Genomic DNA, 16,414 nt, shown 5'->3' with positions numbered 1-16,414 from the left:
ATAGTTGTGTAAACTTCACCAGAGCTCACACCTCAGCAGGTCGACCCTGAAAGAAGAATAAAAGGTTTAGTTACACAGTTGTACATTTACACCGCTGCAAGTTCTTTGGTTTTAAAATAAATGCCAAAACCCTCATTTAGTTTTTCATGAATAATCTCCCCCAGACATATGAATGGGTCAGATGGGTAGTGATTGGTATAATCATTGGGATTTGGGCTTTTTTCTACTTGTATTACAAACATCAGGACTGCAATACTTACAACACAAGCAGGTCAGGTCCCCATTTGGCTGACAACCTTTCATCAGCTGAGCTTTAAAAAAAAAAAAAAAAAAGACAAATTCATAATTTAAAATAAACATTAAACATAAGTTAAAGTTGACATGTATGCGTGATGTTATCGTGTCAAACATTTTTGCATGATGAAATGTTTTGAAACCACGTGGTGTGAACTGAATTCAAGATTTGCAGCTTCGTCTTCAGAGAACATTTGACTCGTTTTCCGATTTCAAATTAATCGTTGTCGATAAGCGATTTGACCCTAAATAACTCATTATTTAAATTAAGTTTGGTGGGACGCGTGTACAGTTTTACATCGTTAAGCGCACTAGTTTCCTTTCTAAAACACTTCATGCATTGTTTTACTCACCTTAATACTGAACCGTGAGCCTCCACGTGTGGAGTTTGTCTGCAGACCGGATCCTCGCTTAAAGATGTTTAAAGAGAAGACTGAGCTGGCTAACTATCCAGAACTACAGGATATAAATACACAAAGCGTGCACATTTAACACTCAATGCTTACATTTCCCCTTTCTTATGTCAAAATTACACATCCCTATTCTACTTGAATCTTAACTTCTTCCACTCTGCGCATGCGCGTTCATGTTCTTCTTCTGGTTATGTGCGTGTATTTGAATGTGTGCACATTGCCGCCACCTACCGTGTGGGCAGTGCAAAATGTCATCTTATTTGTTTAATGAAGCCTGGTCATTATTTACGGTCACGTGCACAGTTTTGCGTTCTGCCAAAAATGACCATGATTCATTTAAGCAAAAATGTGCAGATCAATGTTTGAGCTACAACACGCTTAAAAGGATTAGTCAATAAAACAGATTCTGATTCTAACAACAAAAAAAAGCTGTCAGCCGTCTTCTGACCACAAAGACTCAGGTACCAAGCATGATTCGGCTCCGTGTTTCAGTTTTTAGATGAGGTTCGGCTCTTCGTCTTGAATTAATTTCATGTGTCTTGCTCAGTTTTGTTCCTCCTGTCTAAAGAGTCACACATAAAAGGACCTTTCTTCATTAAGCACTACAAACTGGAAGTGACGCGTGACATCACACCAGCCTTGGATGCAACGTCAGTCTTCATGATTTTTCCCCATTCAGTGTGTTTTAATGTATAGGGAGAGCATGTGAATATTACACAGAGAACAGCATCAGAGGAAATCTATTCTGAGTGTGCAGAATGGATAATATGTTCAAATTGATTTTTAGGGTACAACCTAAGGATTGGCTCTACTCATTTTCATTCAAACGATTTAGCCTAGGCTTTGTTAATTAATACTTCATAAACAATTTGCAGCACTATAAGCCACACGATATTAGCGCTTTCAATGATTACAAATACTTGTCAAAATAAATATCAAAAGATAACTTGTTCTGTTCGTCTACTGTAAGCACAAATATACCCATTACATAAAAACATACAGGGGAATCTCCATCCCAGAAAGACTCCAATGAAGGAAAGCATAAAAGAAAAGAGAATCAAATGGAAGAACGGAAGGAGGAGAAAACAGCCTCGAAGAGAAAAACTTCTATGTTCCTGTTCTTCTCTGTGAGAGTCTCATCTGTGGACAGAACAGAACCAAAAGGTCCAGCAGAGTCCGTCGCTGTCCATCTGTCCTTCAGTTTATGAGACGTGAAGAGCACAAGCTTGTTGTTCCAGCTGTCAAAGGCATCTGAATCTCCTCTGAGTCACTGTTCTGACACAACCTGTATCCCTGCAGGAGAGACACCTTGGGAGGGGAGGGTCCGAGACAAGCAGGTGTGAAGTAATCCACGTCTCTGGGCCCCCCTCCCCCCACCAGCTGAGGCGGGTTAAGTTCAAGGGGCGAGGGAGAGCTGCTCGGCCTAACAGTTGATGGAGGCACAGTCTGCTTTGGCTTTCCCCGCCGAGTTGATGATCCTCATGAGGCAGTGTCCGAACTCCTCCAGGATCATCCGCTCCGCCTCCGCCTGATGCTGGTGAGTCTGTTCTGACTTTTTGGCCTGCTCCAGGAGACACTCGCACGTCGCTTCGAGCACCTCCTTTGTGACAAACGTGTACGGCAGCCTGAAGAGGAGAGGGAAACAAGGCGTTACTTTAAAAAAGACATTCATCAGCTGATTGCTGATCAACTGATTTCCCGCATTTGATTTCCCCTGCGATCCCCACCGCTAACGACAGGTCTGTTTATTATTAGCTTGCTTTCATTCTTTGATTTCTAGGTTGTTTTTATGTTTTCACCTGCAGTGAGAAATCAAACCTTTCAGTTTGAGGAGGTAACTTTTGATATTCAGAAACAACCCCCCCCCCCCCCCGCCTCCCTCTGGAGAAAAGTCTTTCAGTACCTCCCGCTTCCACTTGAAATAACCGGCGTGGTCCTCATGAGCAGGTCTGAGATCTGCGACGACAGCTTGGTCTTGGCCGCCGTCTGCTGCTGCACTCTCACTTCGGCCGCGTCAGCCAGGTGCATCAGAGTCTTCCTCTCCGGGCTCTCCTCAAAGTTTTTACAGCCGATGCATTTGCATATCGACGAGCACATGATCTTCGCCTTTAAGACGGGAAACACGTCAAGTTACAAATATGAGTTCATCATCGTCACAAACGAGGCACGTGAAAGAAAGCTCACCTCGTAGCACTCGCAGTAGTTCTTCAGGCAGCCCGACCGTTTACAGTTGCAGCCTTTGCTGTGTCGGCGGTCCGACTCGCCCTCTTTGCCTTTACCTATCTTGGGTTTGAAGGCCTCTGGGTTTCGATCCAGACACGTCTGTAGAATCAAACAAACACGTTTCAACCTCGAGTGCTCTGACTCACAGATGACAGCAGCCGAGCCGCGTGGACAAACGCCAGCTCACCTTTATAGCTTTGAGACGCTCCGTCTCGTGCTCCAGGTTATTGAAGCAGTTGTTGCAGTTACAGTTACTGCAGAATTCTCCGTTTGCAAAGCAGTCACAGTATCTGAGGAGACAAACACAGCGCGACTCCTTTAAAACTGCCTGAGTAAGACTGAGGGCATCAATTTCAATCCAAGTGGGTCCCAAACAACAAAAAGACCTGCGAGGATCTTTGAGTCACAACTTCAACACGTCGCTGTGGACGAGGACATGACATACTTCAAAGGACTGAACTTACAGTTTGAGACACTGGGACTTGGTGCAGTTGCACGGTTTCCTCTGTCTTGAGGTCGAGTCTGCCGTCGACAAGCTGAAAGTCAACAAACAATATCACAGAGAGGAAGAGCAATAGAAAGGACATCAAGGGAATAAATGACACAAGGACTTATTCGTACCCGTTGAGCGGCAGCTTGGCCTGAGTCTGAACTCCTGCGTTCGCTGCAAAGCCAGAACCGCTCGCGAGAGTCACGAATGGAGACTGCTGGATCTGTAGGAAAGGCAGAAAAGGTTAATTTCAAAAATGCAGAGTAGGTACTTGATCACTTCTTTCAAAATAAAATAAATAAAAAAAAGACCAAAGCATGTCTCACCTGCGTGACGTACTGTGCCGGCACCACTGCGTAGCCCATGTTCCCGCCTCCCGGCGCCGGAGCCAGAACTGTGCCGGGGGGGAGGTTGGTGAAGTTGGGCTGAATTTGGGGCAGAGGAGTCGCAGGCATGATGAGGCGCTGCTGAGTCTGAGTGGTGGTGACGACTGATGCCGACGTCAGGGGCTTCGGGGCCACCTGGGGGGAGAGATAGGTTCCACTAATGAGACACTTCAGAGAAAGCGCCGCGTGACTGCAACCAACCAGCGCTCACAGACGTTACCTGTTTAATGGTCTGTGCTGGAACGATGGGGACAGACATCCTGACGGCTCCGGTGCTCACCACCATGGGTTTCGCTGTGGGACAAGAAGAATCAGGAGTTACCACAGAGGAGCCGAGCGCGGAGAACAGAATTTTAACATCGAGGCCTTTTCACTTATTCACTCCTGGAAAAAAATAAAAATCTAGACGCAGACGTTGCATCACATGTTAAAAGGTAGAAGCAGGGTGTCATCAGGTCTTAAGGGGTTAAATACAGTCATGTTTGCATTAGCCACGTGTGAGTACAATCCATCACACGCCTAACAGAGGAAAGAGAAACAAATCGCTCGTCAACTTTAAGAGTCGAACATAACTCGTCTGCTTCACACTGAGAAAAAGATTTTCTTCACATAAAAGAGTTTTGAATTAAATAAAAAAAAAAAAAGAAGAAAAGAAAAGAAAGAGGTCCCACCGAGATTTGAACTCGGATCGCTGGATTCAAAGTCCAGAGTGCTAACCATTACACCATGGGACCATGTCAAAGAGGGCGATCCCAGAGTGGAGCTGCTGTCAGATATTGAACTGATAAGAGTACACACCTCAGCCAGAAGGCTGAGAAGCGATCCAGGTAAAAGCAAGCGCTTCTTTTGGATCCTACTGATCAGAAATAATGAGACCGTATTGTTTTACACCTCAAAGGTTGGTGTACCTGTCTGCAGAGAGCTGGTGCTGGGGCCGCTGGGCTGTCCCGTGCTGCTCGCCGTGGTGGCGGTGACGAGGCGGACGTAGTGGAACCTGCTTCCTGGAACCTGAATCTGTTGCACGTTGGGCTGTGTGGCGAGGGGGATGATGGTCTTGAACTGGGCGCCGCTCACTCCTCCCACAGCCACAGACTGGACCGGTTTAAGGCTCTGGATCAGTGGGACACGACGGGAGACAGATTTCATGAAAACCGACCCGTGTGGCAGTCCGGCTCAGTCACATTGACACTACATTATCCACCGTCCTTACAGGCATAAAGAGCTAACACAGTGCAAAGGTTATTCCACTTTGCATCTTCTGCTATCTTATCCAAACAAAACTGGAAACAATATTAAAAAAAAAATTTAAAAAAAAATTTTTTTTTACATGTTGATTGAACTGCGAGTGAGATCAGGACTAATGCACACAGAGCAGCTAACAGACAAACGGTCATTGATGGGAAGACAAGCGACCAGCTCGACAAACTAAGAGACGAGTTCGTACCCCATGAGGACCTTTCAGGATAAATTTAACCGTAAAGAAAAAGTACAACTGAAATGAGAGCTGGTCAAACATTCACTGGACGTATAGAAACAATGAATGAAGATACTTCGATGTCCTATTGTTCGACCTTTCAGTTCAGAGAATCTGCTGCTCCAATTTGATTTTTTTTTATTCTTAATTAAGCAAACTAACTCTCCAATGAGTCGTCTCCACCTCCCACACAACAGTGTTTACAAAGTGTTTTAATTGTGCTGCTACAGTGACACAAAAACTAACTTTGTGACAGCGTTTGACAGCTAATAAGGATGTTTTGGCAGTGCAGCTGCAGACGAGCTCACACTGCGGTCTGCTTTGTGCCGTGATCATACCTGTGACGTGGCCTGACTGCTGGCCGCCTTGACCGGAGATGCCGACGTGGACTGTTGGACTGCGAGGATCTGCTGGCCGAGCGCTACGTTCACGGGTAGGGTCACAGACTTCTGAGAGGCGCTGGAGGTCGGGGAGCCCACGGAGACCACGGTCACCTGGTGCTGAGACAAACACGGGAGCGTGCAGCGTGATCAGCTCAAAACCATCAAACTGGAGACGTCGTTACAGGATTTAAAGCCGAACGTGTCGGAAGAAAAGACTGACGGCATCGAGCCTGCCAGACGACTTCTCCTCACTGCTGATACGTCAAACACAGGTGTGAATGATTTCTGTGATTCATGATGTGAACAAAGGCTTAAGTGGAACATCGTTACGCTCATCTGAGACACCTGTGCCATCCGTCGTGACAGTTCAAACACCTCCTCAAACTTCTCCCATCTCTCAGTCTGAGCAGGAGTTTTGAACAGTGAAGCACGAACAGGAGGATGACCGCTTCCTCCCTTGTTAAACGAGGAGTAAGGTGCAGAGTTTACCTTGCTGGGAGTCTTGAGGGGTGATATGGCGATCTTTTTGCCCGCGATACTTTGAATACTCGTGTTGTGGGACTCCGTTAGAGTGATGGTCCTGGTGGGCAGCCCTGGAGAAGTCTGAGTCAGGACCCGGCCTGTCGGGGGGGAAAAAAGTTGAATTTTACTCAAAAGAAAAGCTCGCAAAACTAGCAGCAGTCTTTTCTTTGGTAGAGTCCCACAATCTGGAAACATAAGAAGACTTTTTCAGTTCAGATTTCAGCTTCAATTGGAAACTGTGATATCAGCTTTTTTTTTTTTTAATCATCATTACGATGTGGACCTCGGCGCTCTGCTGTGTGTACATCACTGCACCTGTCAGATGGAGGCCTGAACATAAAGGATTAATTAATGAAACAAACAGTGTTTTACTTGTGTTTGGGGTTCAGGAGGGAAATGTTGTTAAAAATACAAAAAGCAGCAGAGACGTTTGTGTTCAGGCGCTTTACTCTTTATTTTTAACTGTTGCCATATTGAATGTCGTCACACATCACAGTTTACTCACATCAGGCAGCTCTACTAAACTGTGCACGATGGATTCATCTATTTTAACATCAACTCTTGGTATCTTATCAGATGATTTATGATGAGGAACAGCTGAATCACTCCAGACAAGCTGTGACTTCAAACATCAACGTCTGTGCTTCTTTCATCTTTGGATCTTAATTCCTTCAAACTCAAGGTAAAAATCTGCCCCTTAAAACACTTGGATCCGTTGTGTTGGTCTGGAGAGCCGAGTGTGTTCTCTAAACTTACCTGCGATAACAGGAGACACTGAAGTCTGAGGGTTCAGACCTTTGCTGTTGATGGTTTTTGTGATGATATACTTGATCGGCGCAGCTGAGGACGTCGGCGTCTTCTTGGCAATCTGTGGAAATATATTCAACAACACTCATTTCATTCCCACATATACACTTAACATGGGAGGATTTAAGAAGTCCTGCGACAGCGACGGTCCGGTGTGTTTTTGTTTTTTCCCCTCATCTCATCGAGTTGATTTGAACACTTTTAATATCTTACGTCTTTGTTTATGTCGTGTGTGAACGCGCTCCTATCAGCTCCTGCTCTCGATCTTCACAGCTTAATTTCTCAGCTGCCGGGTTTGTTGTTTTTGCGTTCATGTGAAGCACAAAGTGTTAAAAATGTTCTGTATGAATAAAGTTGGAACTGGCTTCTTCTCATAATCAGCACATCAGAAACTCTTCAGGATCGATATATGGAGCCTTCAGCACAGCTTAAAGTGCAGCTTTTGGCATTTAGAGATGAATCAATATCCATCAATCAACAAATTCACAGATTTTTAGTTTATGGTAAAATCTGCATTTTGATATTTTTATCTCTTTATAACATTTGTTCAGCTTTCTCGAGGTGTGTAATAAAACATGTATATTTTGTCTCTTGTTCTTTATTAGCCTTCCACTCACGGCCTCACTAGAAAATTTAAACTGTTTCTGCACTTCTCAGAGAGTTGAGTCGTGTTTTAGAAATGTGTCGTTTTTTTATACACCTGCTTTGTGAATCAAAGCCCCTTATTTATTCGTACCTTCTGAACAGCCCACTAAAGTCTGGTCCGTGGAGCGATAACACTGAAATCTGTTCTGCTTGTCTTTGCATTACAGAAACATGGTTTATTAACAGTGGGCTACGTCTGATTGATTAAAGTTTCAAACATAACGATCTTGATTTATCAAGTCTGAGGAAGGAGACTGAATGCACCGACTCCATGACTTCACACGCTGTACTACAATATTACCTGCACAGCCTTGAGCTGCTGGGCGTGTAACGTCGTCAGCTGGTTTCCAGTCGTCCCCACCACGGGCTTGAGCTCGGTCCTCCCGCCGATAGTGACCACTTTAAACTGTGGAGCTGCAGATTTATTGTCTCCTGCAGCCTGTGAAACGCCGGCTTTGCTGCCTGTGTGGGGTAACTGCAGCACTATAGGCTGCCCGGACTTTCCTATCGCCGTCACCAAAAGTTTCTGCCCATCCTGCTTGATGATCTGCGGCTGCATACTCGCAGCTTTAGCAGCTTCAGAGGCCTGAGCAGAGGCCACCTTGTTGAGAATGATCTGGTGGTTGGCAGCTGAGATGGTGAACGACGGACCTGTGAGTTTCTGTAAGCCGCTCGTGGTCACGCTGGTCCCTGTCAAACTGTCTGTAGTTTTTGTGGTGGCCGTAGAAGTGGCCATGGCGGGTTTGAGGGTGAGAAGGGGTGAGGATGTGCTGGATATTGAGACAGGAAGCTGACTGACAGACGTGATGCTGAAGGTAGAGTCTGTGGGGAGGGACGTGGTCACAGCCTGCGTGTGTCCCGTTGAAGAAGAGTCCAAACAGAGGCTGAGATTTTCCGAAGCCACGGGTGTATCCGTCTCCATCGGGACAGACGCGTCGGCGCTGGACTCTGGCCTGGCCGTGGTCGTGCCGTCGGGTTGGGACTGGGCGACCTCCTCGATGGCCTCAGTGTCCATGATCTCATCAGGAAGGAGGCTGTTGAGCTCTGGTGACACCACATCCATGATGCAAAGTCTCAGCTCTCTGGTGAAACCCAAAACACACGAGTTCTCTTTGTGAATGAATGAAAAAAACATTGAATCTGTTTTTACAGCTTATTTTTTATTTTATTTTGTCTTTAAAAGTTTAATTATGTTTCCTCTGCGTCTGATCCTCAGTAGAGGAAGAGGAAGTGTTTTCATAAATAAAATGTCTTTTTTTCTACTTATTGTCTTAAGAGTTTAATCAAATGGAAAAGATAAAAAAAAACTAATTAAATAATCATAAACATGTACATAACACAGGCTGAGACAATTCAAAAATAGATTCATAGTTTGTATATGAAGTTTATCCTAAGTTAGTGAATCTGAATATTACCAACGTTTAATTTAAGAAGCCCTGCACAACTTTTCATACGTTTCGCTTTTTATAATGTATTTTACTTTTTTCCCCCCATAGTAACAACTTTAGAGGAAACGATTACACATTTTAACTGTGTTACTGTCTTGAGCAAAAACTCCTAGGCACAAACACTTCCTGCTCTGCATTAATAATAAATGTACATTCACTGGTGTGCTTGATATATATACGAACAATGTAAGGAAAGCTAACGTGTTAGCCACATTCACGTTTAGAGGTTGCACAATAAACAGCAGACAAGTTATTTTAGTAAACACGTGCGTTTTTATCCATGGGGGGGTGGTCACACTGAGACTGTACTCATCCTGACACAGTCTGACAGCTGATGATGGGTTAGCGAGGCCTCACTGATCATCTCAGGCGTATCTTTGTCCTGCTGCTCACAATAATCCACCGAAACACACACACACACACACACACACACGAACCCTCTCCCACCCAGAACACACACACACACACACACACACCCCTCGTCCCGATCCTCACACAGCACAACACATGCATGTCTTAACCTGCATTAAAGTGGTCCTGGTTCTGGTTCTGAGTGAGTGAGAAGTGGGGTAAAAAAAAGGGACAAGCTGTTTGCTGGCTGTGATACTATTTCAGGCCGGGGTAGGATTTCGAAAGATCCGCCATTTTTACCTCGTCATCAACTCTGTTAGCTCCCCGGCTAACACTTTGAGCTGCAAACACTGAGGGGATGCAGTAAATATTGTGACTAACAACATTAAACCTAAGACACTTTCAGCACGCTTTGATTGCACACAAAGAAGTCAGGATTAAATGATGTGTCAAGATAATAATCGCTGCTGAGTGTCTGAAGTGGAACTAGCAGGAAAACAAACTCTTTTAGCAGACAATGATCATTGATCACTGTTCTCTTATCTTTCTTTATTTAAATTAATACAATCGCGTTTATTTAATGAACAGTATGCAATATTAGAATCATAATACCTATTGTTTTTATTACAGTTTATACAGTTTTAAGTTATTAAGGGTATATTACCTGGGACACCCCCCCCCCCCAAAAAAGAAAAAGATTTCAATCTCCAGTGTAAGATGCAAAGTTTGTAATTCATATATCTTCTGTATAAATATCATTGACATGGTATATATTAATCCTATTTGAAAATTTGTTTTATTTTACTGTCATGTAATACTTAAATTGACGTGTCAAACATCGATCCGGATTAGATCATTTTTTATCATTTATAATAAATAAAACAGCACCTTTTAAAACACATTAACCAAGCGGCATAGTTACATTCATGGAATAATTGGAAAAACAAGTTTCCAATGGGCAAATTTATGTGATGTCTCAAACCAACAACTAATAAGTAAATGCTATTAAATATTATTGTCAAAAACAAAATAACAAAAGGCAAGAAAGAAAACATTATTGTCTTTTATCCTCTACAATTTACGTATTGCATTTGCTAATAATATATATTGTGTAGTATATTTTAGAATTTTCAACAAAATTCAACAATGTAAATAAATAAATATTAAGCCTATTTATTGAGACAGTTATTATTACAAGTAACCACTTCAATCTCATTAATTAAAAAAAAAACAAAATCAGAAAAACAAACTTCCTAACTTGGGAACGCCGACCATCAGAAGAGTACTTGAACGCAGCATAATAAACCCAAACGTCAAACATAAAACGACGTTTAAACTACTACAAATACAAGCAGATTCCCTGCTATTGTATAAATATATATACACGTTATCTGCATTTAGCAAAAGAAGAGGCAAATGCACCAATACAGTAAACTAAACGCGTATCAATGTTTCTTTTAACATAAATAATTTTCCACTTCGCTGCATCATTTTAAGTGCACCATATGTTCTTCTCTGCCCTGAACTTTGAACATTTAACTCCGTTATTAGAGAGACTATCAGAACCCTATCATAGCTCTTCATTGCCGTCTAACCTTACCCATTGTTATCATTATTATCATCATCATCATCATCAAGCCAGCCCAGCGGGCAGGACAACTGTACTAGCAAACTTGCTGAGCTCGCTAACCCAGGCTAGCTAGCACAACATTATACGTCAACATTGATCACATTATGGCGCTAAACTTCCCTTTTAAATGCGCGGATGTGAATCGCGGAACCGGGTGAACAAACTTGTCCTTACCCGAGGTTTTCAAGCCGGCCGACGTTTCCAGATAATACGAGGAAAGGAACGGGCGATTGTTCAAAATACCGCGCCGAGCGCCATTCCTCCCTGACATTTCACAAGTCGACCACGCCCTCCGCGCGCTACGTCACCAGTACGTAATTCTTAAAGGAGCAGAACATCTTTTTTTTTTAACAGTTTGGATCAGAGGAGACGCGGTTCGGATAAAGGAGGAATAAAAACAGGATTAGAAACATTTAAAGACCATGAAAAAGTCACATGCCATTGTTAATACCACAATAACAGTGCATATTTCCCATCTACAATGACCGATTTATATCTAAGAAATAATGTTTATATTTTGTTTCAGTTGATATCATGATGATTATTATTATTTTTTTATGTTCACCTTCTTGTGTTACGTGTTCCGAATAAATAAACAAATCCAAATTATTGTGAATAGGAATTTAAAGGTATCGAGTTCTGTTTGACCTATGTACAGGGATTGCAACTGAGCAGGTTTATTTCAATGTTCTAGTTATGTCTATCAGTTTTTTTTAATATATCTAAAGATTATGTTTTTTCTATTTTCTTATGTGTGCTAAAGTACCAAGCCACTAAAACTGTCAAAGAAAAGCAGTCTAGTATTTTGGGTATTTTATTTGACTTGTCTTAGAGTAGATATATTAAACGACCTGTGAGAAAATATTAAAGTAGAAGAACACGAGTATCTCAGAACTAGTTGTCAGGGCGACCGATGGAGCTCCACGCGCTGCCGGGAACCGCTCCGAAGTCTCGCGCCCCTCTTGGCACCGGAAGCCGGAGTTGTTGTTGACACTCCGGCGAGCGACAATGGCGACCGAAGTGCGGCAGGAGCTAGCACAGCTGATGAATTCAACTGGATCTCACAAAGATCTTGCTGCCAAGTACGTAGCTCGAACCATAAATCACGAATTAGTCGCAAACACTCTAAAGAATATCTTCTTTTCTCATTTAAGACAGTTAACGCCTTAATAACTGATAGCTAGCATTGAGATAACTAAGCTAACGTTGGCTAATTGGTTAGCCACATTAGCATCAAATTCACCTAAATAAACCCAAATGTTTGAATAAAGACGGAAGTGGTTGTTTTTTTAACACAAATTTGTTCTTATTCTCATTTTAAGACGCGTTTAAGCGGCGAGGCTAACTTGCGTTTTATTGTTACATTTATCATCAGTTAGCATCTTAATGCTACTTTTGACAAGCTAACATACATAGTTGATACTATCTACAACACAGCTCAAAAATACTTTGATCCAGGAATATTTAACTCTATTAATATTTGACTGTAATGAATACTAGTCCTACAATGCTAACACGTTGTTTCAAGTTTTACTAATGCCTCAAGTAAGTACATGTGAGGCTGTCAGTTTGTTAGGTATGAAACGATTCATTAAAATCACGATACGATTCTCTCACCATTTATTTTACAAAATGAGACTGTCGAAAACGACGAGTGAAACAGATTCCTTTAGGGGCAGCTCACCAGCTGGTCAGTGTGGTTTTCAAGTTAAAAAATTTTTTTTATTAAAGATGGTGGTGCTTCCTCAATTTCTTAATCTTGCTCTGCTCCGTCTCTGCTGTGAACTCGACATCAATGCAAATGAGAGAGTTAAAATAAAGCTTTTGAATTGAATTGACACTCACCATATTATTGAGATTTAATTTTCAGGGGACCGATGTGAATCATGACACCTTTGAATCGATTTATCACGATTTCACAAGTAATCGTTACATCCTCACAAGTTGTTGTTGTTTTGTGTGTGCTGAAGGTTGAGCCTTTACAATAAACATGTTTTAGTTTCATTCTCTTCAAAGTGTTCTTTCTAACCCATAATATCTTCTGCAGGTATCGACAAATTTTGGACAAGGCCATACAGTTTACAGATGCAGAACAACTTGAATCCTTGAAGGCCTTTGTTGAAGCAAGTACGCTGTGCCTGTTTTTTTATCATACTTTTTTTTAATGTTTTAGAACATCTGGACGTTAGTAGGTTATCACCATAAGTTATAACTATTACCGCAAGTGAGCATGCATATTTTTTATCTGTCTTTCACAGTGGTCAATGAAAATGTCAGTCTTGTCATCTCGAGACAACTGCTCACTGACTTCTGCACGCACCTGCCTAACTTGCCTGATGCCACAGCGAAAGCAGTGTACCACTTTACCTTGGAAAAGATTCAGCCAAGGGTCATCTCCTTTGAGGAACAGGTAAATACTCTTTAACACTTTCCTACTCAATTTATTTCTCATCAATGATTCAGCTTTGTTATTGAAGTTTGAAAATGATTTTTTGTTTTTCTCAGGTAGCCTCAATAAGACAGCACTTAGCAACCATTTATGAAAAAGAAGGAGACTGGAGAAATGCTGCCCAAGTTTTAGTTGGTATTCCCCTGGAAACAGGACAGAAGTAAGTAAGCTGGTTGTAGCTTTTCTTAACTATTTGTGAAATAGTTCCAGGTCTCTAAATGCCCTTGTCCCTCTCTTAGGCAATACAATGTTGACTATAAGTTGGATACATACCTAAAAATTGCACGGCTCTACTTAGAGGATGACGATCCAGTGCAGGCAGAGGCCTACATCAACAGAGCCTCATTACTTCAGAATGAGTCCTCAAATGAACAGCTGCAGATTCACTATAAGGTAATCAAGCCTCGAGTGGTTTTACAGTCCATGACTCCTCTAACTGAGTAAAATGGAGACTTGGCAGTAAATGGTTTCTGTAGTGTTTGGCTCGGTGTTTCATACTGTTCGTCCTCTTAGGTGTGCTATGCCAGAGTTCTGGACTTTAGGAGGAAGTTTATTGAAGCTGCACAAAGATACAACGAGCTGTCTTATAAGTCCATCGTCCACGAGACGGAACGTCTGGAGGCACTGAAACATGCCCTGAACTGCACCATACTTGCCTCTGCAGGTAACACTGATGTGTGTAGGTTTTTCAAAGACAATCCAAATGGTTAAGATTTGTGTTTCTCATGCAAAAATATTGTCATTTGTTTTAGGCCAGCAGCGTTCCCGGATGCTGGCCACTCTGTTTAAGGATGAGCGCTGTCAGCAGCTGGCTGCTTACGGTATCCTTGAAAAGATGTATCTGGACCGTATTATCAGAGGAAACCAGCTGCAGGAATTTGCTGCCATGCTGATGCCTCACCAGAAAGCCACCACAGCAGACGGTGAGTTAGGAGCCCTACACACACACACATACACACACACACACACACACACTGCCAATTCAAAACCCTTGTGATATTTCATCTTCATAATGAATGACAGAGAGGTGAAATCATAGGCTGGGACACCAACGTATTGCAGTCACAGAAACAATGTAAAGGTAGAAAGACATAATGATGGCAGAGCATCTTTACTGCGCTGTTTTGAAAACGCGCTCTGAAAGGGGCTAAGATATTTAACTTCACACTGTGTGGACGGAAAGCACGTTTAAAAGCACTTAATGAACACGTTTCCAACTATTCTGATTCTGAGGATTTACAACCCAAAGTGACGAGCATGAATGTAACTGAGGTGCGTTTTCTCAGGCTCCAGCATTCTTGACAGAGCTGTGATCGAACACAACCTCCTGTCTGCAAGCAAACTCTACAACAACATCACTTTTGAAGAACTAGGAGCACTTTTGGAAATCCCTCCGGCTAAGGTGACACTTACTCATTTTAAAGAAATGACCTCACTGTGTGTCCTCGTGAAATTAATGATGTTAGATGGTCAGACAGTCGACTACCACAGCAGTATAAAACTGTTCAGTTTCCAGGAATATTACTGCAGGTCATACAGCTTTCTATTGAGGATGTGGATGTTAATTATTGAATCATGCTATTTTTTTTCTATTATCTCACTTTTTGTACTTGTTTGATTTTGGATGGTGGGAAATATTCTTTGTAGCTTTATACGTGGCATTTGTGTAGCTGTTCATATTCCATACTCCACTGAAAAGTTAGTTGCCTTTGTTGTCCTTAGGCTGAGAAAATAGCTTCTCAGATGATCACTGAAGGACGCATGAACGGCTTCATCGACCAGATAGACAGCATCGTACACTTTGAGAGTGAGTAAACATATCCAATGTGGTTTCTTTTTTTTTTTAGCAATCTAACATTTATATCATAGTTTAGCTGCTGCATTATCAGCTGGGGTTTTCCTTCTTTGACCCAATTTCCAACATATTACGCTGAAACAGTAACTTCACAGGTGCTGGCTTCTGTAATTTAATTTATGATTAGATGGAAATATTTATAAAAATGTTTGATCAGTGATTGTTTTTTTATTTCTTTATATTGGGATATTTGTATAATTATTTCCGGCCATTAGAGGGCAGTGTCTACAAATACAAAAAGGTGTTGCCATAGAGAAGTCATTGAAGGTTGCAGGTTTGCATTTTGATCATGCAAATGTTTTGTTTGCAGGTCATAAAATGAAACATTGAATGATGTTCCTGTTTCTAATTTTATCTCTTATCTCTGGCAGCTCGGGAACCTCTTCCTACCTGGGACAAACAGATCCAGTCCCTTTGTTTCCAAGTCAACAACCTGTTAGAAAAGATCCGGCAGGCCGCTCCGGAGTGGGCCGCTCAGGCCATGGAAACCCAGATGACCCAGTAAAGCATCCCCACCCCTTCTGAAGAAATACCCTGCTCCCTCTGTCTGCCATTTAGCGTCGTCTTCCTGGTCAACAACATCACCGCAGATGGAAACGCCCACGAGGAAGTTCTGGATCACTGCTTAGAGTTTTCAAAGAACACTTTTGTCCACTGGGAATACGCTCCAATGTTTATCAACATTTCAGATCCTTGTCAGGCTGTAAACAGAGCAGGGGCAGTATGTAACATTTAGGTGTGACTTTGTAATATTTACATGGCATGTTAAACATTTGAATATGACGATTCAGATAGTTAATGTCCTGTAAGGTCAAAATGAGGTGAACAACATGATTAAGTGTTTTTTTTTTTTTTTTTTTCAGGTCTGGCACACTCTTGTTTTAAATGACGCAGCAATATCTGTTTCATGGTTCTTGATTTATGGAGTCACGTAAACCTGCCTGTTCCACGTTTATAAAAATGTCCTCAAAAAGAATTAAATTCACATGGAAGAAAGCGCTCTTCTCTTGGTCCTCTCATTGGAGTCTGTTTTCTCATGAGTAA

General features: G+C 42.2%; 2 protein-coding genes across 2 annotated transcripts; one reads left to right on the top strand and one right to left on the bottom strand.

The window, feature by feature from the left end:
* Positions 1–1,370: 1,370 nt before the first annotated feature.
* lin54 (lin-54 DREAM MuvB core complex component) lies at positions 1,371–11,355 on the bottom strand. Its single transcript, XM_079364881.1, has 14 exons — positions 11,241–11,355; positions 7,939–8,719; positions 6,942–7,053; positions 6,153–6,283; positions 5,619–5,780; positions 4,715–4,916; positions 4,027–4,100; positions 3,747–3,941; positions 3,552–3,643; positions 3,395–3,466; positions 3,118–3,220; positions 2,892–3,029; positions 2,611–2,813; positions 1,371–2,332 (listed from the first exon to the last, which is right to left on the bottom strand). Exons 2-14 carry the CDS (start codon positions 8,698–8,700, stop codon positions 2,131–2,133), a joined length of 2,448 nt encoding a protein of 815 aa, XP_079221007.1. The 5' UTR covers positions 8,701–8,719; positions 11,241–11,355; the 3' UTR covers positions 1,371–2,130.
* A 624-nt stretch (positions 11,356–11,979) lies between these two features.
* On the top strand, positions 11,980–16,366 carry cops4 (COP9 constitutive photomorphogenic homolog subunit 4 (Arabidopsis)). Its single transcript, XM_079364475.1, has 10 exons — positions 11,980–12,148; positions 13,114–13,193; positions 13,325–13,476; positions 13,572–13,675; positions 13,755–13,908; positions 14,029–14,179; positions 14,268–14,438; positions 14,802–14,917; positions 15,238–15,322; positions 15,742–16,366. The coding sequence occupies exons 1-10, from the start codon at positions 12,075–12,077 to the stop codon at positions 15,873–15,875; spliced, it is 1,221 nt and encodes a 406-aa protein (XP_079220601.1). The 5' UTR covers positions 11,980–12,074; the 3' UTR covers positions 15,876–16,366.
* Positions 16,367–16,414: the final 48 nt, after the last annotated feature.

This window comes from Symphodus melops (assembly GCF_947650265.1).
Source record: "Symphodus melops genome assembly, chromosome: 16".
In the NCBI taxonomy this organism is placed as follows: Eukaryota; Metazoa; Chordata; class Actinopteri; order Labriformes; family Labridae; genus Symphodus; species Symphodus melops.
This window is presented reverse-complemented; position numbering and strand designations above follow the sequence as displayed.